General features: G+C 53.9%; 9 protein-coding genes across 9 annotated transcripts; 5 read left to right on the forward strand and 4 right to left on the reverse strand.

The window, feature by feature from the left end:
* Window positions 1-2,717: 2,717 nt before the first annotated feature.
* PUNSTDRAFT_101119 (uncharacterized protein) lies at window positions 2,718-4,029 on the forward strand (the record flags this gene model as incomplete). Its single annotated transcript, XM_007382551.1, has 8 exons — window positions 2,718-2,854; window positions 2,909-3,037; window positions 3,092-3,182; window positions 3,238-3,258; window positions 3,315-3,400; window positions 3,454-3,487; window positions 3,547-3,857; window positions 3,909-4,029. Exons 1-8 carry the CDS (start codon window positions 2,751-2,753, stop codon window positions 4,027-4,029), a joined length of 897 nt encoding a protein of 298 aa, XP_007382613.1. The 5' UTR covers window positions 2,718-2,750.
* A 537-nt stretch (window positions 4,030-4,566) lies between these two features.
* PUNSTDRAFT_65072 (uncharacterized protein) lies at window positions 4,567-5,067 on the reverse strand (the record flags this gene model as incomplete). The annotated part of the gene is made up of 1 exon (XM_007382552.1): window positions 4,567-5,067. One exon carries the CDS (start codon window positions 5,065-5,067, stop codon window positions 4,567-4,569), a length of 501 nt encoding a protein of 166 aa, XP_007382614.1.
* Window positions 5,068-5,280: 213 nt separating this feature from the next.
* PUNSTDRAFT_142945 (cytochrome P450) lies at window positions 5,281-7,474 on the reverse strand (the record flags this gene model as incomplete). The annotated part of the gene is made up of 12 exons (XM_007382553.1): window positions 5,281-5,389; window positions 5,447-5,654; window positions 5,713-5,893; window positions 5,943-6,124; window positions 6,185-6,345; window positions 6,396-6,491; window positions 6,546-6,557; window positions 6,611-6,781; window positions 6,832-6,955; window positions 7,006-7,023; window positions 7,075-7,096; window positions 7,147-7,474. The coding sequence occupies 12 exons, from the start codon at window positions 7,472-7,474 to the stop codon at window positions 5,333-5,335; spliced, it is 1,560 nt and encodes a 519-aa protein (XP_007382615.1). The 3' UTR covers window positions 5,281-5,332.
* A 1,189-nt stretch (window positions 7,475-8,663) lies between these two features.
* PUNSTDRAFT_85670 (uncharacterized protein) lies at window positions 8,664-11,683 on the forward strand. Its single transcript, XM_007382554.1, has 3 exons — window positions 8,664-9,584; window positions 9,643-11,469; window positions 11,523-11,683. Exons 1-3 carry the CDS (start codon window positions 8,691-8,693, stop codon window positions 11,613-11,615), a joined length of 2,814 nt encoding a protein of 937 aa, XP_007382616.1. The 5' UTR covers window positions 8,664-8,690; the 3' UTR covers window positions 11,616-11,683.
* A 398-nt stretch (window positions 11,684-12,081) lies between these two features.
* Window positions 12,082-13,300, forward strand: PUNSTDRAFT_125638 (uncharacterized protein; the record flags this gene model as incomplete). Its single annotated transcript, XM_007382555.1, has 8 exons — window positions 12,082-12,252; window positions 12,308-12,313; window positions 12,376-12,509; window positions 12,562-12,830; window positions 12,895-13,012; window positions 13,069-13,081; window positions 13,134-13,230; window positions 13,259-13,300. Exons 1-8 carry the CDS (start codon window positions 12,086-12,088, stop codon window positions 13,298-13,300), a joined length of 846 nt encoding a protein of 281 aa, XP_007382617.1. The 5' UTR covers window positions 12,082-12,085.
* A 1,239-nt stretch (window positions 13,301-14,539) lies between these two features.
* Window positions 14,540-15,247, reverse strand: PUNSTDRAFT_133156 (uncharacterized protein; the record flags this gene model as incomplete). Its single annotated transcript, XM_007382556.1, has 3 exons — window positions 14,540-14,680; window positions 14,743-14,862; window positions 14,918-15,247. 3 exons carry the CDS (start codon window positions 15,245-15,247, stop codon window positions 14,540-14,542), a joined length of 591 nt encoding a protein of 196 aa, XP_007382618.1.
* A 934-nt stretch (window positions 15,248-16,181) lies between these two features.
* On the reverse strand, window positions 16,182-19,889 carry PUNSTDRAFT_142948 (alcohol oxidase; the record flags this gene model as incomplete). Its single annotated transcript, XM_007382557.1, has 31 exons — window positions 16,182-16,408; window positions 16,464-16,583; window positions 16,637-16,690; window positions 16,747-16,874; window positions 16,930-17,071; window positions 17,121-17,250; window positions 17,304-17,327; window positions 17,384-17,396; window positions 17,447-17,492; window positions 17,542-17,564; window positions 17,617-17,711; window positions 17,751-17,834; window positions 17,888-17,958; window positions 18,013-18,047; window positions 18,099-18,235; window positions 18,288-18,442; window positions 18,497-18,532; window positions 18,582-18,638; window positions 18,699-18,797; window positions 18,860-18,899; window positions 18,956-19,011; window positions 19,070-19,088; window positions 19,145-19,156; window positions 19,213-19,225; window positions 19,278-19,307; window positions 19,360-19,431; window positions 19,481-19,519; window positions 19,574-19,610; window positions 19,663-19,725; window positions 19,780-19,793; window positions 19,852-19,889. 31 exons carry the CDS (start codon window positions 19,887-19,889, stop codon window positions 16,329-16,331), a joined length of 1,962 nt encoding a protein of 653 aa, XP_007382619.1. The 3' UTR covers window positions 16,182-16,328.
* Window positions 19,890-21,196: 1,307 nt separating this feature from the next.
* Window positions 21,197-21,564, forward strand: PUNSTDRAFT_64758 (uncharacterized protein; the record flags this gene model as incomplete). The annotated part of the gene is made up of 2 exons (XM_007382558.1): window positions 21,197-21,273; window positions 21,360-21,564. The coding sequence occupies 2 exons, from the start codon at window positions 21,197-21,199 to the stop codon at window positions 21,562-21,564; spliced, it is 282 nt and encodes a 93-aa protein (XP_007382620.1).
* Window positions 21,565-22,421: 857 nt separating this feature from the next.
* Window positions 22,422-23,214, forward strand: PUNSTDRAFT_37299 (uncharacterized protein; the record flags this gene model as incomplete). Its single annotated transcript, XM_007382559.1, has 4 exons — window positions 22,422-22,548; window positions 22,605-22,873; window positions 22,926-23,056; window positions 23,166-23,214. Coding segments are annotated over 4 exons (576 nt in total), but the record flags the coding sequence as incomplete, so codon positions are not given.
* Window positions 23,215-23,317: the final 103 nt, after the last annotated feature.

The following is a 23,317-nucleotide window of genomic DNA, read 5'->3' on the forward strand; positions in this document are numbered from 1 at the left end:
GCATGTCTCTTACTATCGTCTTCCGATATACCGTCCAAGTTTCGTGCAGGCGGATCTGCGAAAACGGCCCGCATACCGTGATTGATCCAAGTACGCAAGATCTTCGTCTGGCCCTTCGACGGCGGGCCTTCCCGTAGCCACATCTCCCAGCCTTCACCGATTTCGGGAATGAAAGAAGTGGCCGAGGCGAGGTGGTTGTTAATGAAAATGCCGACGGCATCGAGTCTCTTCGGCTCCCGTAGGTCGATATCTGTGACGATGCGCAGACCAGAGTGGACGAAGTATATTGAACTGTCGGGCAGCACGTAGTCGGTCCACCCGGAAGTCTGCGGACTCTTGGCGGGAACGATGGTGTGCGCGTGGCCATTGCTGACAGTGGACATTGACGCCCGTTTGCCGAGGAGAGGCAGGCGTTCACTGTGAGTATGTCAGGCCTCGACCGAGATAACTAATCTGAACGGCGTACTCTGTCTCCCGATACGATGGTCCCGTGAATCCGTCACCGACGCTATAACCACCTGGGACTGTATTGGAAGAACTGTGAAGCAACATTAGCCCGATTTGTTCAACCAGATGATGTACAGACCACATACCCCGTGGCGACAAGGTCACGGAGAGGCGGTAATGGCATTGTGACAACGGGAGAATTGAGGTCAGGGCCGCCAATAGGATGTACTTCAGGCCTGCATAATGTTCGTCAGAACGAGACACGGGGGAGAATGAGACTGGCACGTACTGCGGCATCGAAATGCTCTCTGGGACCGGGAGAATATGCACTGGCATGTCAGGCGTCGGTTGATCAGCGAACGGGTCTTCCCATGCGGCTCTGCGAAGAAGAATGAGATTGGTATGTCCCTGTTCTAACCGAAACAACGAGCGACGCACTCGACTGGTCTGTCAGCTTGCACAGTGACAGCTTCGCCGTCGCTGCGCACAAGCGCAATGACATCATTTGCCTTCTCCTGGCCCTTGTTCCCCTCCGCGCTGTCCGCTACGAGAGATGCCCTGCTGATCTTGACCGCAAGCGTGGCATTCTTGACTGTCTCGTCGGATTGGAGGCGCTCCGCAGGCGGTCGAGGCGTGGTCTCGGAGCTCATGCTCGGTTCGTCGGGAACCTCTGGGAGGAGAAGATCGGGATCAGGTTGAACCATTGAACCAGCGCCCAGCTCAGATGAGGGGTGAGGGCGGGGCATCGAGATCGGGGCTTCCTGCTGGGCCTGAACGGGCTCGGGAACCGGCATGACCACAGCCTCCGCAACGGCGACATCCGCAGGGGCTGGGTGCGGTTCAGGAATGGCAACAGCCTGACTCTCTTCTTCCTCGGCCGGCGGCGTAGACTCTTCAATCTTCGCAGCGGGCTCGTCAGCTGGAGCAGCTGTAGGTGCATCCTTGATAGACATGGACTCCGGCTCCTCCGTTAGGACAGTCTGCTCAGCAATCGGTTCCGACACAGGGTTACCGAGCGATGACTGGCTAGAGGAAGCATTATCCTTCTTGTCCTGGGCAGGCTGAGCGTCCACGGCGACTATAGGCGAAGTACCTGTCTCGGCTGTGGCGGGTGGCTGAGCGAGAGGCGACGCGCCTTGGGTGAGCGACGCAATCGCTGCCGCTTCACGAACGGGCGACTCCGGGACAGGACTGGGAGCGCTGGCAGCTAGAGCAGGAGAGGATGTCTTGCGGCCGAGCGAAGTCACCAGCGTCGCCAGGTCGGACTTGGAGCTCTTTCGCGAGGGTGTCTCTGGACGAGATGGGCTCTGGCTTGATCGCGACCATGTAGAGGACTGCCGGCGCACGGCACTGCTGATCCTCGTTCGGAACGAGGGACGGGAGGCGGGCTGAGGGCTGGAATTGGGACTGGCGCTAGCCATGCTGGATAGTGGTGGTAAAGAATTCGAGATAGGCTAGAAGATAGTAGAATAGATAGATGAAGGTCGTGAAGCTGATTGCGTGTAGTTCGTTGAGAGATGCAAAGTTGGTCGTTGAGCAAGGTGAGTGTGGTGGGTCGATGGATTGGCGCGCCGCAACGGGTGTTATTATGGATGGTCATTCTGCCAGGCGTTTGCATCGAGGCAAATGTCGGGTTTGAAGGGATCACAGCGCGATTATCGCATGCGCCTCATTGCAGACACGTGTTCGGGGTGAAGACGAAGTCAAGGAACCTGGAGACATCCAGTGATAGCGTTCATATTATGGAGGCGATGACCTGGTCATGATCGCGCAGGCCTAAGGAAGAACACGATAACCACGTGGACGACCTGATGTGCGCCGGACAGTGCAATTTGCGGTAGATAATTAGTGGTCGACTCCGCCGCGTTTTCATAAACGCCTTGTTCTATGCAATCGCCCCATTCTACACGTGTGATTGATATCAAGCAGAAGAACGCTGAAACGTAACGAACAATGACCTGTGAATCCAGACTTTCGCATGACGGAGACGTACCTTGTTCTTTGGAGATGCGTCCTCCTTGTGCCGGGTTTCCGACCGTCGCACTCAAACAATTCAATGCAGACAGACGCTTAGAGATGAACAAAGGCGAAGTACAATCGCCGTTGGTGATTCGTAAACCGAGCGTGTCGAAATCGGGAGCAAAGAACTGGGAAGCAAAAGACAAGGCACGTGACCGGCTATTTGGAGTACCCGAGTGACTCCGCGTTCCTCGGGCAGTCGCTTTTCGTTAACTTACGACCAACTCGAATTCGTATTGAGAGCTTTGTATGTGAAAGGGAGATCACCTACGCGACTCTCTGTTATGCCAGACCAGAAGTCTAGTTCTCTATATAGATTTCATCGCCCACACCACATCAACCTGCGAGATGCACCTGTGACTTTGCATTTGAACAGGTCGTCTCGGCAGTACGTACGATACTAAGACATGTTGCTTTCCCGGTATTCAGCGCGACGTAATAGGTGCCTGCGCAACCTGGTTGCATACAGACCCTCATCGTTGCCGTTCAAGGTCCCCAGGTCAAGATGTGCTGCAGTCCTCGTAGCGTTATTTGCAGGACGGAACGGTGATCTATGGGTCATCCTCAGCCAGTGAGTATGTGCATGATCTCGGCATCAAAAGGTATTCTGATGCCCCAAGACTAGGCGAGCGAGTTCCCTACGGACGTACGCTGGTGACACTGCTTTACCAGGCGGCAAAGTCGAGCCGCAGGACAAGACGATCGTGGATACTGCCGTAAAGCATACATTATCATGGGAGTATTCAATAGGCTCATTCACGCGACGTACAGAGACGCGAAGCGTTTGAGGAGGTAGGAGATCTCCTGTGTGCTGTTCGAGGCCCCCGGCAAACCACAAGATTCCGTAGATTGGCCTCCCACAAGACAACCGCAAAGTACCCTTACTATGCGTCATGGAACCTTTTCTCGCCGGTAATCAGCTACTAGTTACACCGTACGATTTTTTCCCGCAGTTCAATCCCTACCATTGCTAAGGATTACCTTTAGGGTGGTTGTTATGGTGTTGGACAGCACGATAAAAGTGTGTCCATTCACGTTTCTCCTTTCTCTGGCGGCGATTATTGAAGGAACCTATCTCAGCCGATCCTCAACGCCGCTGAAGTCTCCTCGCTCTTTTCTCATCCGCTCATCTCTTTCCTCTCGCCTGACTCCCCTTTTCCCACCGACGTGATTACCCTCGAGATGAACTACCACACGTATATCGACGTTCCTTGGCCTCCACATCCTTCCGCTTCGCCAACCTTCAAGACAGGCCACAAACGTGATCCACCCTTCGAAGGCCCGTCAAAAGGCGTTGCCCATATCACCCCAAAGTCTCGTCGTATCCGCATGCATCGCTTCCTGACAGGGAGAGAAGCAGGTGGTACGAAACCCATTTTTGGACTCACCGCGTGGGTGGTCACGTATCCGGGATGGTCAGACTGTCGCTTACGTTAGCCCAGGTCCATCCTGATTCTTGTCGCCTCGGTAGGCTATGCTCAAGAGCCGCTCTTTGATGTCTCTGCGCCCGGTCAACCAACCATGGACGACCGCATAGCGTACGCTCTCCGGTCCGTATACTAACCCCACGATTGAAACTGTGCTGATTGCATCATGCATGTAGATACGATGAACGATTTCGGGTCGCGGCGATTGCGGAAGGACTTGATCCAGATCAAGTGACCGAAGTGCGGTTGACTTCCATGGACCTTGCGTCAGAACGCAATCCTCGCAGACGAAGGCGAAGGAGTAAGCTCTAACTCGCGGCTTGTCAATGCTCCTGGACGGTGTTTTTGCGATCCGGGGCGCCGGGCGACACAGTTGCGTATATCTTACCATACGCTCCACCGATTTGTGGTATGACACAGGCACAATGATGATGATGATGACTGAGCGCCAGCACTCTCACAACTCAAGGCAACGGGAATGCTATACATCCCTGGAGGCACCGTATGTACATACCTGGAGCAGGGATGAGCTCAGCACAGTCCGTGTAAGGGCATATTGCAGCCCCGCAACACCGGTCAACGTTCAAAAACAACGTCGATCTCGGTCCAAGCCCACCCTTATCGCGGTAAGTTTATTTCTGCAAGCGATACGTTGTAAGATCCGGGACTGCGTTTACTCGCGACGGCATACCTGCTTGTCCGCGGACGTTCCTTGCGTTCTGGGATCTTTCATGCCTACTCCTGCCAAGAAGCATATCCTGGTAGCAGCACCCAGGTATACGAAGCCGACACTTCCCCACACCATTGCGTTCCAATCCCATACCCTCCAATAGACATCCCTTCCTAGAGGCGCCATCGTCGCGAGGTGACCCAGGTCAGCCACCAATAAGCAGAATAGCAGGCGCCTCCAGGTCTTCAGCGAAGACGTCGATGACAATACAAGGTGTTCATTGAGCGCAAACAGCAGGTAGAGGTTGGACAATTGGTAGAGCGACATCAGAGTCGCAGTGGGTGGAGTTGCGGCGGTTGATTTGTCGATGGTGTGACCTAAGGTCAGCAGTCCCAAGTACTCGGAAGGTCGGATTCCTGCGTAGAATGCGCCGACCAGTGCTGATATCGGTTCAACATACAGCAAGAAAAGCTTGTACGGGACAAATGGTATGGAGTCGGTCATCGTGTTGCCGACGGTGGGTGTCGGTTGGAAAGACGCGGTTGCTGCTCTCACGCTCGTTCACGCAGTTTCATTCACGGGGTGTTTGGAATTGGCTTTTAGTTGCTGATGACTTGCTACGATTAATACACTGAGTAAAGTAGAAGGACGCTCGATTTCCGCTGATCAAACTGTAACAAGCAAGAAGAAAATGGCAGTAATCAAAGGGGAGTTGGAAGGAGAGTTGTAGTTGTATAGAAGTTGTGAGAGATCAGGTATCATGTTCTGTTCAGTATTCTCTGGGCTTGAACCATACGTTGCAGCGCATGGATGCGGGAAATATGACCTTTGGGATGGTGAAGAGCATTAGTACGGGGCAGTCAACCAGTGAAGGCGTGCTTACGAAAGCGTCGCAGATTTCCATGCTCTTCTCCGTGGTCTCCCCGGGTGCCACGATGTCGAAGTTCCTAACAATAGATGCGACAACAATTCGCAGAACAAGCTGCGCGAGGTTCTGGCCGCCGCAAACGCGAGAGCCTACGCCGAATGGTATCATGTGGGCGTGCATGCGAGCAAGCACGTCGGGCTCGTTGATCAGCCAACGATTGGGTCTGACGCAGGTAGGCTCTGTCAGCTTCGAGCGACGGTGGCGAACTTGTATACACGCACTCGAAGGCGTCTGGATCGGCAAAGACCGTTGGATCCCGGTGCATCGACCAAGCCTGTGTAGCGACAACGACACCGGCAGGAAGTGAAAAGCCAAGAAGGTCGAAGCCTGCATCCCCTGCGACCTTGGGTCGAGGAACGACCCGCTCGAGGAGACTGGGCGCGGCGCCATATCTTCTCAAACCTGAGGGACGGTGAATAGACTTGATCGTTGATCAGAATAGCGCGCGCACCTTCTTTCAAGAACGCGGCGAGGTACGGCAGGCTCTGTAAGGTGGTGATGTCCGGAATGGTGTTCCCTTCGGTCATGACTTCGTCCAGTTCATGCTGCAGTTTCTTGAGAATATCCGGCCTACGGCTCAACTCCCAAAACAGGTAAGACAAGGTGTTACTGGAGGTATCCACGCCAGCAATCCTGGATCGGGTTAATAGACTGAGGTCGTGGTGGCAGACGCAGACGTGAATGGATACGTACAGGTGCCCCATGCATTCCGATATGATGTTACGGTAGTCCGCGGTCGCGAAGGCGTCAATGTTATGATTGAGCAGCCTATGCGCCAAAGGCGGTCGGTGCGACTCGTCCATAATGCCTGCCTTGATCTGGCCGCTGATACCGTACACCCGAGACGAGACAAACTGCGAAGCTAATCGTTAGAACAGAATAAACACATGGGCAGCGTACATACTCCTGCCATTATTTTGTCTGAATCGCAGATTTGTTGCCATCGGTGAATCGGTATACGGCAAAGGACAGACCACGCCCAGCTTGGAACGGCACCACGCTGTATAGAACGAGTAAGATCGAGCCCAAAATTGTGTCGGAAAGCGGTACTAACCAGAACGCCCCGCTGCCCTCATGTCAGTGCTTGTCTTCTCAAATGATAGACGAGGTAGACGATACCTTCGGAAAATCGTTGATGGCCGTCGTGAGCGGCTCTTCTACACCGAGAGCATACTTGCCTAGTGCTCCTACGTGGTATTCAAAGGAAACCGCCGAGATGATGTCGACCAGAAGGTGCCGGAACAGAACGAGACAATCGAGCTTCGTCCTTCCACCGTTCTCTCCGAGCATCTATGGGTCTAATCTCAGATGACACGACGGATTATAACGCAATCACGAACCCGAATGAGCTCCAGAGTAGAATCCTGGATCTCAGGTTGGAAAAGTGCCAAGTTAGATGGCATGTAATGAGGAGAGTAGCCGCGCTTGCGAGTGGCGTGTGCAGAATGCCGCAGTGTCGTCATACTATCTCAAGATTTCAGACACAGGTATCGGGAAGTGGTTCAGCTACTGACGCATGGTCGTTGTCATTACTGGCCAGACTCGTGAGCAACAAGGACATAACACACAATCAATCCACTCACGTCAGGAAAGCCTTGTATAATGCTGGAATAATGTTGAGCCAAGATCATCGCGCTGGAGCTCGTGAAACTTACAGCTTTTATCGAATTTATGGACACAATAGACACTGCGCATAGTCTGCTGATCACAAAAAGCCACCTTGTTCGGACCGATGCGGACGACGGGACCGTACTGCTCAAATAATTTGTCCACGACGAAGCATTGACGGAGGCGGACAACGTGCGTCAATAGCCAGAAGTCGGAGACCGCGGCATACCAAGGACCAGGGATGAAACGAAGGGGAGAGTACGCGAGGCGATAGACGATCTTGACGATAATGAGGAAAGCCGAGAGGGCGAGAGCGATAGCTGTGATGTTCGACGGTGACCAAGGAGAGTGGAGGGGTGAGAAGTAAGAAATCATGTCGCGAATATTGTGGTGGTAAGAACACGCCGACGCCGGCGCGTGGAGGGATCCAGGGAGTAGTAGAGTACCGGAGAGGGGACGCAACGCTGGATGAACAGGACGGCGCTCCGGGTTCTTATTCGAACACTGACGAAGCCAAGCATGTCACGGAAACTGGACGCTTTCGGGCATTACAACTGCCACGCTGTTGTCCGATGTCTTTTGGACGTGAACATCGTAAACCAATACGCCACAGACGTCGGTTACCTCCGCGGCAGAAAGGATCCAAACCATTTCAGTTCTCGGGCGGCTGAAGGTTGACTCCGCACAGGCTATGTTCCACATGATACCGAGGCACGAAGGGGTTCGGGCTATGGAATGTAGCCGCTGGCATGGGAGCGTCGTGCCCGACCACGTCCCCATGTCCCTGATGCTTGGCGATAACAGACGTGTCTGGCTGTAACACATCCTAAGAGAGGTATCAGAACAGTGGCGCTCCCATGGCATAGAAACCTCGTAAGGAAGCGATACATACTCCTACAACACGCCAGCCCGCGTGCATCGGCGGAAAACCTGAACGTCGTCATCGTGACAACATGAGCTTGCGGTTGTTGACATAGATGACAAGTTTGTCTCTGTCGAACATGTATGTTGAGTCACCTCATGACAGAGCTTTCACAATCATGCTATGTTCAGACCAAATGCGAAGAGGCTGCTCGAACTTCATGTTCTAAGCTTGGAAATGATGCGGAGCACATCCGTAAACAACGACGATCAATAAGATCACAGCGAGCAAGCCACCCCAGCATTCTAATGTGTATGCGTTTCATCGAGACACGCACATGTGGAACAGCCACGAGCTCTACTCGCAGGGTATCGTTCATCGTCGAGGCCAACACATACACGGGCTAAGGTTCCGTTCGACGGTTGCCAAAGCGCCTACACTCATTCCTATCTCATCGAAGAAACCCGCGGGAAGGATCGCATTAGGAGGCTTCAGCTGGCGCCAACACTAACGGAACAGAGGAGCAACGGGCCGTCGGTGGTTCGTCGTCGAGGAGAGGAAAAGAGACGGGATGAAGTAAGGCCTCTTGCGGGATTCCCACGATCAGTCCGGTCACTGAGCTCGTCTCGGGGCACTCATAGGGAGCGGAAGGGCAGGACTGTGTCGCGTTTCTGTGTCTAATCCTCTGATAACTCTAGCTGGTCTGGATTGTGTTCTGCGATAATACCCATGTCTGACTCCTTTGCCGATCTCTGGAATGCGACCGCTCCCGTCAAGCCCGCCGCAGCACCTCCTCGTACCCTTGGTTCCTCCCCATCTCCAGCCAACGGCCGGTCACCCCCTCCAAAGACCGACGTCTTTGCCGCCTTAGCCGGCTCGCGACCGATCACGCCGGCCCAGTCTCAGGCCCGCAACAATGCTGCCAAACCGCCCCAGCAGGGCACGACCAAACCTATCAGCACGTCCAGGTCTGGCGATGCTTTCGGCGACCTCTTCCAATCAACCTTGGGTTCCGGCCCGGGAGGTGCAGGGAACCCGAACATGACAATCGCTGAGCGCGCTGCGAAGGCGGAGCAGGATAGATTGAGGCAGCTAACGCAGCAACAAGAGGCGAGGAAGGCGAACGCACAGACATGGGCAGGCTTGGATAGTCTCGGCATGAGCTCAGCTTCGTCCTCAATACGCGCGCAGATCCCGACTCAATCCGTCCCGCCGGCGGAGGATGACGATTGGTTGTTTGGGTCGACGTCGACGTCAAACACCACCAACGCGTACGCCGCCAAGTCCGCTCCTGAAGCAGCTGCCGAAGACTGGGGTCTCGACGACGCATTCACCTCCTCCGTCCCCGCTCGTCCTAAACCAGTCAAAGCAAACGCAGCCCCTGCCACATCCTCCAGCTCTTCCCAACTCCAATCTATATGGAGCCTTGAAGACGATCATCCTGCTGCATCCTCATCGTCCCATGTACCACGAGCACGCGTACGTTCCGACTCCCCGAGCAATGACTTCGATTTCGGAAGTCGCGAGGACCGACTACTCGGGCACGAGTCGGATGATGACGATCATGGAGATGATCTTCTGGGCTTCGGCAAACCTGCTGGCAGTCGTCCGCGGCGAGGGCAGGCAAGTGTTCAGAACATCCCTCGGCGTCTGCTTTTTAGCTGATTGACTCTGCTCTTAGGCTCCCGCTCGACAGTCGGCCTCTCCCGCGCTTGATTCGCGGCCCGCTCCATCGTCCCGGGCAGCGTCGCCGCCGCCCCATCTCGTTGGGCAATTGGTCGAAATGGGCTTCGCACCGCAGCAAGCGCGCAGCGCCCTGATTGCGACCGCCACGGATAGCGGCTTCAATGTCCAGACGGCGGCCGAGAGCCTGCTCTCCTTTGACGACGACGACCAGCCCTCCGGACAGTCTGCCCTCGATGCTCGACCTCGGCCTCCCGTAACGTCCGGAGATAGCAACAGGGCCCGGCCCCTCCGAGCTGAGAACCGGCGCCAAAGTCCCGCAGGTGCTGGCGAGGAGCCTGATAGCGGCGAGTTCCTTGCACAGGCGAGCAAGATTGGTTTCAGCATGTTTAGCAAGGCGAACGCGCTGTTGAAGGAGGGTCGGGAACGTGCACAGAAGGCCTACGAAGAAGCGGCGAAGGCTTATGAGGAGAGCAAAGCCGCGAGGGGTGGAGCGGGGAGGAGCGGCACACCGGCTTCTACTCGCACAGACGGAAGACCGAAATGGATGCAAGACGCAGCTGAGAGGGAGGTTCGAGAAGGAGAAGATGAATGGGGCTTACCTACTAGCTCGAGCAAGGATCGTGTCGCAGGCGAGGCGCAGCGCGACCAGGGCCGACGAAAACCTCAACCGGCACAGGAAATTGAGCGCAAACCAGAGGTCAAGACGGATGACTTGCTGTCCTCCGATGCACCTACGGCATATGTCTCGCCTTTCCGACACCGCTCACGGCCCAAGCAACCCGCTCAAGTAGCAACTCCGCCTCAAGCTTCTCCTCCGACTACCCAACCATTGCGTCGATCGGCACCGCCGACACCCTTACAAGCACGCAACTTCCCTACCGCATCATCCTCCGCAATCTCCACCGCCGTTCGCCATAAGGACGTGGGTGCGTCGAAGTTCAAGCTTGGTCAATACGCAGATGCCGTCGATGCGTACACCCGCGGCATCGATGCACTGCCGTCAGGACATATTCTCCTCGTTCAGCTGCTGAACAACCGCGCCCTCGCTCGGATTAAGGTCGGTGACGGCAAAGCGGCTGCAGACGACTGCACTGCGGTGCTCACCATGCTCAATGGCTGGGATCCCAGCCGCGAAGAACGGATCGTGAAGCTCACAATCCAGTCATCCAACTCCAGCAATCCCGCGAGCAATGCTTCCGGGTTTGACGCCCTGGATGCGCTTAATGGTGGCCTGGAAGCATCCAACAGTTCGCTAGCAAAAGGAGGTACCCGTAATATTGAGATCGACCTTGCGGATGGGATAGCGAAGGCGCTTAGACGTCGCGCCGAAGCTTACGAGGCGTTGGAGCGTTGGTCACAGGCGCGTGAAGATTGGGAGAAGCTCGCCGGAACGGGCTGGGTTCCGTCCAACACGAGGTCGGAGGCCTTACGCGGTATTGGTAGATGCAAACGCGGCGAGGCGCCGCCAGAGGCTTCCTCGTCCAAGGCCGCGCCGAAGAGTAAGCCCGCTCCGAAGCCTGCCCGGCCTTCGCCCAGACGGGGCCCTACCCCCCCTTCGGCCGCTCTTCAACGCCTCCAGGCTTCCAACGCCGCGCAGGATGCGGAGGAGAATCAGCGCGCGGAGCTGAAGGACACTGTGGACGCGCGGCTGCTCGCGTGGAAGAGTGGAAAGGAGACCAATTTGCGGGCGCTCATCGCGAGTCTCGATATGGTACTTTGGCCCGAGCTCGGATGGCAGAAGGTTGGTATGCATGAGCTCGTGAGCCCTGGTCAGGTCAAAGTGCGATATGTTAAGGCGATCGCAAAGGTGCATCCGGATAAGGTTTGGGTTACCTTGCTCGTCCCATTTGCCCATGCTGACAGAATGACACATAGTTAAACGTCAACAACACGACTTTGGAGCAGAGGATGATAGCAAATGGTGTATTCGGGGCTCTGAATGAAGCATGGCTTGCCTTCAAGCAATAGCCGGCGACGAACAAAGATGCGGCAGTAGCAAATTGGTTGTAGCTCATTGTCCTCTAGAACGGTGATTTATGGAACGTTCACGCCGCAAACATAATCACGCCGTGGCAGGGCTTGATTATGTAGGAAGACGATTCATATTTTGAACGACATCTCTGAAAGTGATTGCCACGTGGCAAAAATGGCGAAGTCCCCCAGTCCACCGAGCTTGCGGATGCGCAACAGGATAGTGCTGGACCATATGCATCCATCTCATATGTCATACTTATTACCTGCCAGGCCTTCGTCTCTCTAGAGCTCACGCATCGTGCTCATAATATGTGACATGGGAACAGCTTACAAATGACGTACGCAACCTACAAGCCTTATCAGTTCTACATACCGCCAGCTTTCCGTCGAACTCCCCTTTCGTCGCATTCTTGTTCATATCGTCAGCATCGAGCGAAATACTATCCCAACATACTTACCTCGCCATGGCCGATGTCCAGATCACCCGGGAAGTACGCCCAGAAAAAGACGTCATCCCTGAACTCGACACTTCGCGTCTGCAACTTTCGGACACCGAGTGGCAGTTCTTGTACTCAGCGATCCCTGGTGATCAAGATGAAATCAAGTGGAAGATACTAGAGATCCAACGAGAGTGCGTTATTTGAGCTGATTCCCTAGCTCGCTATTCCGAGCTTGCTTTTGTCCAGGGCATAGTGAGGGCGTTAACGTTAGAAGCCTCGCAGCATTTTCGCGCTGATCGATATGATTGATGAAGCTCGCAATGGCCATATCCCTGCATACATGGCTTTCACTTTGTGTGTTTGATGATGCGGCGGAATGAAATATATCCCCGCGTCATCGAAGCGGCAAAGGGAGGTGACACCATATTCCTGGACATCGGATGCATGAGTGCGTCTTTGTGATTGTAACTTCCTTGAGATCATGCTGACGCACATTACAGTGGGAAGCGACGTAAGATGTCTTGTGCAGGACGGATATCCCGCCTCGAATGTGCTGGCCACGGACCTGCACCAGGAGTATATCAATCTCGGTCACAAGTTGTATGAAGATGCGAACTCGTGTAACATCCGCTTCTTCGCTTCCGATATCCTGGAGCTCTCATTGGATTCGCCCTCGCTAACATCGGCCGTCGCCTTATCTGATGTAACAAACCTCGCCCAACTACGCAACAGGCTGGTGCACGTTTATACCGGCGCACTCTTCCATTTGGTAGGGGGACAGATCTTATCTGTTTATGAACATATATACATACTGATTATGGATACTACGACAGTTTGACGAACCTACGCAATATGCTATGGCATTGCGAGTTGCGCTGCTCTTAAAGAGAGATACTGGAGCTATAATCTTCGGAAGACATCAAGGACGTGAAGAGGAAGGTCTGATACCCGGTGCGCTTGACGATGATGTTCAACGGTGATTGCACGCGCTCATGTAGTTCGCATAGATCATATGAGCAGGTATGTACTTGAAACGTCATGTTCTTCGAGCCCTCCTCTCAGTAGTATGCAGAGTGCGCTACGGGCACTCCCCTGAGTCGTGGAAGAAGTTGTGGAAACGGGTCTTTGGGAATCTGGAAGGCGAAGACTTTGCACAGAACCGAGTGGAGGTGAATGCACAATTAAGCCAGTCTTTAGCAATCGCAGCACGAGGAGGAGAACAACGTATTCATCATATGATGTACTGGAGCGTATTGATTAAATAGGCAATGAGTATATAACGGAGTTTTTTTATTGTGCTCTGTATCCGCTCGCGAATGTAAGCGCCATGGGTTTGATGTGCTGTCTTCTAACTTATGACGTCACGCAATCGCTACTTGCGCAGCTACCGCGATGACCTCCTACCCACCCCCACCCGGATCGCCTCCCGCGCGCACTCAATACCATCCACCTCCTGGTGCGCCGGAGCCGTACACTCACCAGTATGCCCCTCCCCCTGGATCACCTCCCAGTCGAACAGAAGATATCGATAAAGCGGAGGAAACTCCTACGGAACCTCCCCCGCCTTACTCCAGAACGGCGCCAGCGCAAAGCCCTGGGCCTCAGTCAGGGCTTGTGGCATTGTCTGTTTCATTCTCGGCCGTTCTCAAGGATCGTACCGGACCTTTAGACCCCCCGCCGTCGTGTTTCTCCACGCCGTCCCCGATACGGATCCGATCCCATTCGTTTACTCCGTTCCGCATTCCATCCGTCTCTTCCTCGATCACCGACGGATTCCAACCGTTGTACGCCCCTGATCAGCTGGGATCGCATGGTATCGGCGAACACGACTGGGCGGAGTTTCTCGTCGGACTCGGCCTAGCTGCCCGCAACGCTGGCTCGACAAAGGTACCCCTCAGCCTCTCTGGGGTTCGCGGTTTTGCATCCACACTGACCGCGGGGCGCGGATTTGCGGGTCGCCAATATGATCAATCATTCGTCAAATCACCTCTGGAAGAAACCAAATTATTGCTGGATATCTGGCAGGGAAGTGCCTTTGAGCGTCGCAAGCTCCGTGTCGTACTTCAGCCTCGAGAAGAAGAAGGCGGTAGCAGAAGAGAAGGTTATGACCTGGTTGTGGAAGCTTTGTAGGTTAACAACTTCAAGTCGATCCATAACATTCTGACTGTACGGTGCATCGCTTGGTTGAACGAGCTGTTTTGTACTATCGGATAATAGACAACGTAAGAAAAGGATGTAGACATATTCATTCAATTGCAAAGCAGATTCACAGATAGATGCGAGCAGCAGCTGACAGCATAACGAGAGCAACACAATGCGACGATTAGTACATGAGCGCTGGGAATATCGATGAAGTCCGTGTATTATATCGTGAATACTTTGCTGAGGACCGACGAGAGCTGTTTGCTCTTCACGCCTGTAATATGTTTTGTCCGAGTGAATGACCAGAAAGACACGAGCTGTTCTCAAGCTTGCTGTCTAAGCAACGGCTACGAGAAAATCGCATTGCCATATATCTTGAGAAACGTAGCGTAGATTCGCAAGGTAAACGTCATCCATTGAGATCGCCGAAGGACCAAGTCTCCATTGCTTATTGAAGGGAGTGTCGTACTGGAGCTTCTGAACAGAGGACGCGCTCGTTTTTAATCAGTGCGACATGAATAAATGACGAATGCATTCACCTCATAGACCTGGGAGAAGATTTTGGCAATTTGGCGCACTACATCTGCACGAGAAGCAGGCCCACCTGGACCAGAAAGTACGAAAGGCAAGGTGCGCTCTCCGCTCGTGTATCCAGGCCACTGCATTCGAACCCATATTTTAATAACGAACAGACAATCAACAGGAAAACCGTACCCTGATCCTGAGAGACGCTTTCTGCGTTCCAGGAGGGAACGCCGGGAGGCCGTAGTTCTGAAGGACGCGAGCAAGTACGGGAACACTGGTGTCAGGCAAAAGTTGGGCAAGCGAAAGTGGAAGGTAATTGGCGTTGATGGCGTTGAGCGGAATAACCGGAGAAGCGGAGTTCGAACTCGAAGTGGAGGACGACTTAGCCTTCGATTCGGGAGCATCTTGAGGTACTGGGACAAGACTAAGACCTTGGCCTGAGCTGCCGGCGGGTGTCGTTCCATGGCCGGCTTGCGGGGTGAACTCGGTGTAGATTTGCTGGCGGCCAGGACCGGACATGTCTACAAGCGCTCGAGGAGGAGTAGAGTATAATAGAGTATACGAGGCTAGGATAGCACCGTAAAACGATTGCAGACGAGAGTACTGGCGATTTCGAATGGGTAGCCAGTCCATCTCGACGAGAAACTTATACGCATAGCAAGAAACAGTGGCTTTCCAGACAGTAGAGAGTGCCTCTGAAAGAGATCTAAAGACCCACAGAGAGAGAGAATGCGTGGCGTCCAGAGTAAGCAGTCGATCATCGAGAGGGCACAGGGCGCAACCGTATCAAGCCTCGTTCCGGGCAAGAGCCACGTCGTCGCCATAGTTTCATAAGTCATCCGTTGTACGCCATCATCTGTCTTCTACATCGTTTGACGTTGACTTGTCTTTTACAAACAGCGGTTATCATGAAAGAGTTCAACATCGGATGTGCAACGCGTCGGAGAAAGGAATGAGAAGCCATGTGTAGCACCGCCACCATGTCCCTCGCGATCTCCGATAGACTTTGAATTTGATCGGTAATATGATTTTCCTACCCTGAGGGCACATCATCTACGTCTGCGACCGCCAGTACCGTAATCTAGAAGCCACCCTGAAGAGCCGTCTGAGAACAAGATCGTATATGCGCTACGCAATATGTGCACCGAGACCAGTGTGGGCCAATGTTGAATGTAGTCCGTCTTTGTTCGTCAACTACAGCACTGCAGCGCATGTTCGCCGCCCACGAAGGGGTGAAAGAATGCCAGCATGCGGTTGCATCGTGGGTTTTGGCTTTTTATGTTCCAGTCTCTCCCGGTGGGCGTACTGGAGGCGGGGAATACATTGTCCCTCTATCCCCCTTTGAATAGCTGTGCACGATTGTCTGCGTCCTCAGCCCCTTCGTGAAGCGCGCCTCGAATACGAAGCGGTAGATGATAGGCATTCGAGCGTATGTGCATGAAGGTTCGTCAATGTGGTCATCCGAATGTCGTATTGGACATTTAATCGTACAGACATCCCACCAAAGGGGTCAATACAAAGCTCTGCAGCGTTTTCAGACCTTTATCATACATCCCGATACCTCAAAGCCTACGAGCACGACGACGAAGAAGAGGATCCATCAGCGGACTTGAGTAGACGCGACACCCTTCGGAGCCGGTGCGTGAGGGACAGGTGCGTGAGGAACCTTGATTTGCAAGCCTATAACAACCCTTAGCCGGGTGATCTTCATATCGCAAGAGGTGGCGGTACGAACCGAGGTCTTCTGCCAGTATGTCGGCGCCTTTCTCCCCTACCAGCAAGGCAGAAGAGTAGGTGTTGGTTCCCAGGTTATCGGGGCAGATACTCAAGTCGATGCACTTGAGGTTCTCGGTGCCTGGAAGGATATTGTTCAGCAAACCTATATATGACGACCAGGTTCCAGCGCACCGTAGACGTTGAGACGGTGGTCAACGACACCACCTTTCTCGCGAGGCTTCATGGCTTTCGTTAAGAGGATCAGTATTCTACACTCCCAAGAACATGCAATGGAGACATACCACAGGTGCCCAAGCTGTGCCACGTCGTCTCGACGTGATCTGCAATCCAGTCGTCGATGGCAGCGTCGTCCTCTTTGGTATATTTGATGTCGTTGTGAACCTTCGAAGCGTCGTACGGATCGCTCGGCCTAAGCATATCGATATGAGCAATGAAGATGTTATGCGTCACCTTTCTTGATCTACCTGTGCCACGTTCCCATGTGGATCCCGACAGTCAAACCCTCGGGGTAAATCTCTTTCGCAGTCTGAATGTCGATGTCCCTCGTTGCGGCGGGTGACGCAGGGTGGAAGTGAGGGTGGTGCGAAGACAATTCGCCGCGGAAGGCTGATGGATAAATGTCAAGCGCGTCCTTTTGGTCGACCATACAGCATACCATCCATCCGGCGAGCCACCTCCCTCGTCTTCTTGTAGCTCCACCGAATCGGGGCGAAGTCAGCCTTGTTGTTCATGAAACCACTGTCGAAGTTCGGCTCCTTGTACGGGTTCGGGGAGGAGATGTGGATCTAGATCGGACGGAATCTGAGAACAGTGGCAGTACGATCGATGGCGTCCTTACCTTTCCGCGGCTAGCCGGGTATTCCTAATGTTGTGGAGAGGTGAGCTCATGATTTGGGTTGGTGCTTACGCATAGCTTACCAAGTACTGGAACCTGCAACACGTGCATAAGACTCAATCCGGAACGCAGATATCGAAACGTACATAGTCATGTATTTCCCGGGAGGAAGAAGGGTGTGGTCGGCGTAGGCTAATGGGGCATGTCAGCAAGCAGGCCGAAGGGGATTTGGCAGACGTACCGCCGGCGACGATGGAGCCAAACCTGGAAACGTAGGATCAGTCTATGCTCGTGATTCGGGTCCGGGATGACGTACATGACAGGCTTGTCAGGCTTGTCCTTGAAGTAGCGGTCCCAAAGCTCATTGAATTCCGGCCCCATCTCCTTGAGCTCCGCCTCAGTCGGCCGGATCTAGAGAACGGGCATCAGTTTATGACAGATCAGCAATACATGCTCACGCGCCTTGAACCCAGCATCGATCGCATTCGAGGACAGCCTCGCCTTCTCGGGGCTTGTCTCCCACTCGGCGAAGAGCTACGAACAACTTCATGTTAGCCGAGGGAATTGAGGAGAAAATTTGACCTTGCCTCTCTCTGGACCTCTTTGACACCACGTAAGAAATCGTCAGTAGTCATGCTCTCGTTGGATACGCGGTAAACTGGAAGTCATCATGAGATCCGCTGTGAGAACTCGGACTATTCCAGAGACATACGAGAAAGGGTCGTGTAGTGGTCCTGATATTCCTCGCTGTAACAGAGGTCAGAATCATCCCGATGCTAGCCCAGAAAGACAGCGTACCCGACACCTGGAAGGTCGCTGACAACGGGAATGCCCAGCTCCTGCAGCATACGGGAGTTGCCGACGCCAGACCGCTCCAATATCTGGGGGGTTCCAAGAGTCCCAGAGCTCAACACGACGTAGCGGCGAGCGCGAACCTGGATGACAGCGTCAGCTCTGCGTCGATGTCCTGATCATCAGAACGCTTACAATAGTCTCCTCGACGGCGCCACCGCTGACCCTAGGCCGAGAAGGAACGTATGCTACGCCAACGGCCTTGTTGCCCTCGAAGATAACTCGAGACACCCTAGCATTGCAGCGCAGGTACAGGTTGGTCTGAACGTCCATGACGCTGTGGACGTAGGCTGCACGGGAAGCACTGAGATCAGTGTATCAAAAGTAGATTTGAATCACTATACCTGTAGCGGCATCACTCCGCCGTCCAGTCTCACGGTCTGCAATCTGGCGTGAACATAAACCTTGGGGGAGGACGTGCAGGCGTACTGATATATTTGGCCCAAATTTCCGCGCCATGAGCAGTTTCGAGATCTTGGATGTCGTCTAGCATAGATTCATGGCATTAAAGTCATGAGCTATATTGGATGGAAGAATTTCGCGTACCACTGTACGGAACTCCGATAGCATGCGCAGCGCGCAAGAAGTCCTGAGCCAAGGGCCTCACCTGTCCACCATTGCTGATAGCGATGGGCCCGTTGTAACCTGATGACCGTAATCACGTAATCAGTTTCTGCGCGATGTGTTTGTCCACGACAGCTGTTCACCGTGGGTGTCGTTGTTCGCCGGCTTCTGGTAATTCTCAAGCTGGAGAGCGCGGATATGTTGAGACCGTGTTGAGTGACAGAGATATATGTGCGTACGCGTTTCATGAGAGGAAGGAGGTCCTTGGCAGCCCATCCTTCAGCGTTGAAATCATCTACACAGAGGCGTGTCAGGGGTATGTAATATGGTGTGTGTGTGAGTTGTGGACCTACCCCAATCGGAGGCGGAAGCCTAGCGCCAGCCATTATTTTAGTCATTGTTGACGTTTAAAAAATAGTGCATCATACCCTAGTGTACATCTGATGCGCCGTCGATCAATACGTCCGAACGATTCGGTCGAGGATATAAGACTGACCTGGAAATTTATGCTGGAATGAAGCATCAGCATCGCCGTTATCATGAGTAGCCATCCCGACTCACCTGCTACCGCCACCTAAGATGTTTGCACAGCTGTACATCGTCTTAAGCCAGTCGGAACTTGTTCGGATACGGAATGACTTACGGGACGATGGAGCGCCTTCCGCGCAGGTGAGACGACTCCATTGTATCCGTGTAGAACGTCGCCTTGTCATTGCTGCAATAATGTCAGTGGATCGTCGTATGTCGGTCACGGGCATACTTACGTGCCGTTCCTCTGCATGTTGCGGACATAGATACCGGGCCTGGGGGATAGCGTGTCAGCAGAACATCACTGAAGAAAGACGGTCCGAGCTCACCGATAGACCCACGGGTCGTCTCTGTTGTTGGCGCCGCCTATGGGGAGTTGACATGTCGTGACGGTGGACCTAAGGCGGCGATGGCTTACCCTCAATAAGCATGACCTTCAGGTTGGGGTCAGCGTAAGCCAGACGGCCCGCGACTACGCAGCCTGTGGGGAAGCGTTGGAGATGGGCCGGAGAACATGACCATAGCAACTACGAACCCGCAGGGCCACCTCTGCGAATTATAGTCGGGCGTTAAAGGTCGACGACGACAATATAGAAACCGTGCGTACCCCGCGACGATTACGTCGACCTCCTGTGGTTGCACCATGATTGGTTTCGTTCAGAGTAACAGTTGAAGTAAGATTGGAATCACAAAGGAGTCCTTCCACGGTGGGGGCGCATTTGTCGGTGGTTTATATCTGCATTTCGTCCCCGATCACGCACAGCTGAAATGTCGGCTATGTCAGCAATGTCAGCTGGCCCGCGCGTGAGGTCACCAGAAGGTTGATAGCGTCTGCGCACAAAGGAACGGAAGGGCACCGGCGAACGGACCTTGGCCGTTCCTGCATCGAGAAGAGCCAATCGCTCCCTGCCCAGGAAGAAAGCTCTCAGCGACGATATAGTCGAAGGCGTCACCAGGTATAGCTGTGGAATTGAATCGTCGTCTTCCTGATAACATGAGACGCAGGTATCGGCGAAGCGAGGCTATAAGAGATGTCGCTACCGCTCGCCAGCCAATGAAGCCTAGCGAGTGGCGAGAGAGCTACGATTGCACGAATTCACATCCTGCGGGCCGCGCTGCGCAGGTCATAGGAACGACCAAGCGTTGAAACTGAGCGCAGAGAAGAACATGGAAGACAGTTTGAGTTTTCGACGCCTGGCTTGCGAACTAAGTGCCGCATATGCGGCAAACGCTGTCTTGATCCCGTGGGTAGCAGGGTGGAGTATGCTGATCGGTCACCGTGACCAAGAATCAGAGTTCCGTAGCAATCAAGGGCGCCAGTAAAGACGTTCGAAATGATCAATGTATCCACCGTTCGGTATGCCTCGCATGTTATTCGCCGGAGGGGGAACATTGCTGTAACCAATGAAGACCGTAGTCAGGCAGCAAAACCCCCCATCGCAGTCTTCGAGCTGCGGAGGACAGCCAATGGAAAGGGCGAACCAGTTGGAGAATGGAATGAACACGAGACCCGCATGCGGGGTTCCTCGAGGACAGTCGTCGCACGGATCATGAGAATGGGCAGTAGATTGGTTCCACCGAGCTGAACTTAATTGCAGTTCGCAGTGCATGTGACGGCAAAGCGGGACGGCAAGAACGGAGGGATACACACAAACATGTTTACGAGAGTAGGACTTTGGGTGTCCAGTTGAGGACGAAGTGAACGAGCGATAATGTAGGACGACGAGTAGTGCCGGGAGGAAAGGGGGAAGACCTTGATGACGTGGCTAGGATATGAATCTCATAGACGATGTCCATGCATCCTGGTGCGGATCAGTGCATAAGCCTCGGAGCAAGCCTTGCACAGGCTAGAGGTTGGTTGAGAGGTTGGTCGAGAGATATTGCCGCGAAGTAGAGAACGTGGCGGTGACCCACATCTGACTGAATTCACGACAACTTTACTCTTCACCGCGATGCTCTCCCAAGCGGATGCAGAAACTCAAGTGCGGTCTTGGGGCTTCTCACACGTCTTTACCTGGACAGATAGCCCGTGCGTCTCAGCAAGCGTCCTCAATTGAACCAGGTTTCTCATGCGATCCTCGGGACTCAACGAACGCGGCACTATGGTCCACCCAGAAACGCGCACTACTCCCCCCACTCGCACGCGGGACTCACAACACATCTAATCCTGGATGGGAAACTCACGATCACGTACCCGAGAGACGATCCGAACGGTATCCGAGAGACATTTGGGCCAGGGGAAAGGCTAGACGTGCCAGCGCGGAAGGTGCACGAAGTGTGGATTGGGGATACGGGATGCACGTATGTTATAGGTGAATGAGTCGTAACCACAAAGAAGGTATGCTCTCATTCGAGCCTTGCGTTCCTGAACTCTGGCCAATCGCGACCGCAGTTCTCTTCATGTATTGTAACCCGGCATAGTACCAAAACGATCCAACCTTGTTTGCTTCCGGTGGTCCATCTCGACTTCCTCAAGCACACGAAGCTCTAGGTGCTCTCTGGACCCGGCGTCCACGATTGCTCATATGGCTGGAGGTTATCGCCAGAGCCGGCACCGCTAGCTATACTTGTCCCGTGCTGAATAAGCAGTTACACTTCTTCGGTGACGACCAACCATGCCCCGGCCGCTGTTACATAGGTATGCAACACACCTAGCCATCGAACCGAAAGCGACGAAGACGAAGCTGACAGGATCCTCGCTCTCGCACCAGCTTCGGCGGTCACTGCCTCAGGACTGCTGCCGCATTACTTCGGTATCTAATCTGATAACAGTCCCTAAACTTGGCATCGGCAGCCCCGCATTTCGGCAGGCCACCAGATAAACGCTAGCACTGTTCGATGCTGAGGTCGCAACCACTTTCCCTCTGTCTCTCACTGAAGCATGGCTGATCTCAAGATCACTCGACCAGCTCAGCCGCCGCCCGAGTTGATACCAGCTCTAGGTAGTCATGAGCTGGAGCTGGACTTGTCAGATCCCGAGATGGCTTTCCTGCGAGAGACCATGTCCGGAACGGAAGAGGAGATCAGGGCGAAGATCATTCGTACTCAGAAAGAGTGAGTCTCTTCTCAGCCTTCAAGTAATCAGGAGTACTTACTTGTGTAACAGTCTATAGTACGACCCATCCAGCCGAAACCGCCTTGACTGCGCTTGGCTCACATTCACTATCTAGCGCCCAATTTCCGTACATGTGCATCCGAGCATTTCAATTTGTGGCCACGCGGATGGCCAGGCATCCAGTATATCCTCAGGTCCTCCGCGAGGGTCGGACCGGAAACACGATCCTGCTGGATATTGGTTGCATGAGTGTGTACATCGCTATCCGCTGTACCTGCGCTCTCAAACTTACGTCCAGAGCGCAGTGGGCACGGACGCCAGAAAAGCGGTCTACGACGGTTATCCTGCGGAGAAAGTGCTGGCATGCGACCTTCGTCTCGACTTTATCGAGATCGGCTACGGCCTCTTCGAAGATAAGGACAAGTGCAGGATCCATTTCTTCCAGTCGGACGTTTTCGAGATCCCGCTCGACGTTTCGTCGCACGACGCGCCGGTTCCGCTGAAAGAAGTATCCCGCCTAGAGCACCTCCAAGGGCGAGTCGACCACATATACACCGGCGCCGTGTTCCATTTGGTGCGATAGGCTTGCATGATCTCGGGTACGCCATTCTCAACGGGCAGTACAGTTTGACGAGTCAACGCAAGTCGCGATGGCGTTAAGGCTGGCTACCCTGGTGCCCAAGGATCGGCCTGCGATCATCTTTGGTAGGCACCGAGGTCAATTTACGGCAGGATTGACGCCTGGTATGTCGCGTTCGTTCAGTTGCCACACCCAAACACTGATGTTGCGATGTGAGATAATATGGGGCGGTGAGTGATGCCTTGTTTTGCCTTGTCATCTAGGGCTTACACGCTGTGTCTGCTAGGGGACCACGTTACATACACTCTCCCGAATCGTGGAAGGCACTGTGGGAGAGCGTGTTCCGTGACACGCATCAGCAAGTGACGGTTGCTGCTGAACTCGTGAACGAACGCCAAATGGTCTGGAGTGTGCACATTTCTCCCAAATGATTCCAAT

The sequence above is a fragment of the Punctularia strigosozonata genome (assembly GCF_000264995.1).
Source record: "Punctularia strigosozonata HHB-11173 SS5 unplaced genomic scaffold PUNSTscaffold_4, whole genome shotgun sequence".
NCBI lineage: Eukaryota > Fungi > Basidiomycota > Agaricomycetes > Corticiales > Punctulariaceae > Punctularia > Punctularia strigosozonata.

Bases quoted from the DNA above. Each gene is read 5' to 3' on its own strand.
- PUNSTDRAFT_85670 (XM_007382554.1), top strand. From the start codon at position 8,691: ATGTCTGACTCCTTTGCCGATCTCTGGAATGCGACCGCTCCCGTCAAG. The intron at 9,585-9,642 runs GCAAGTGTTCAG...CTCTGCTCTTAG, and splicing joins GTCGTCCGCGGCGAGGGCAG to GCTCCCGCTCGACAGTCGGC. The intron at 11,470-11,522 runs GTTTGGGTTACC...AATGACACATAG, and splicing joins CAAAGGTGCATCCGGATAAG to TTAAACGTCAACAACACGAC.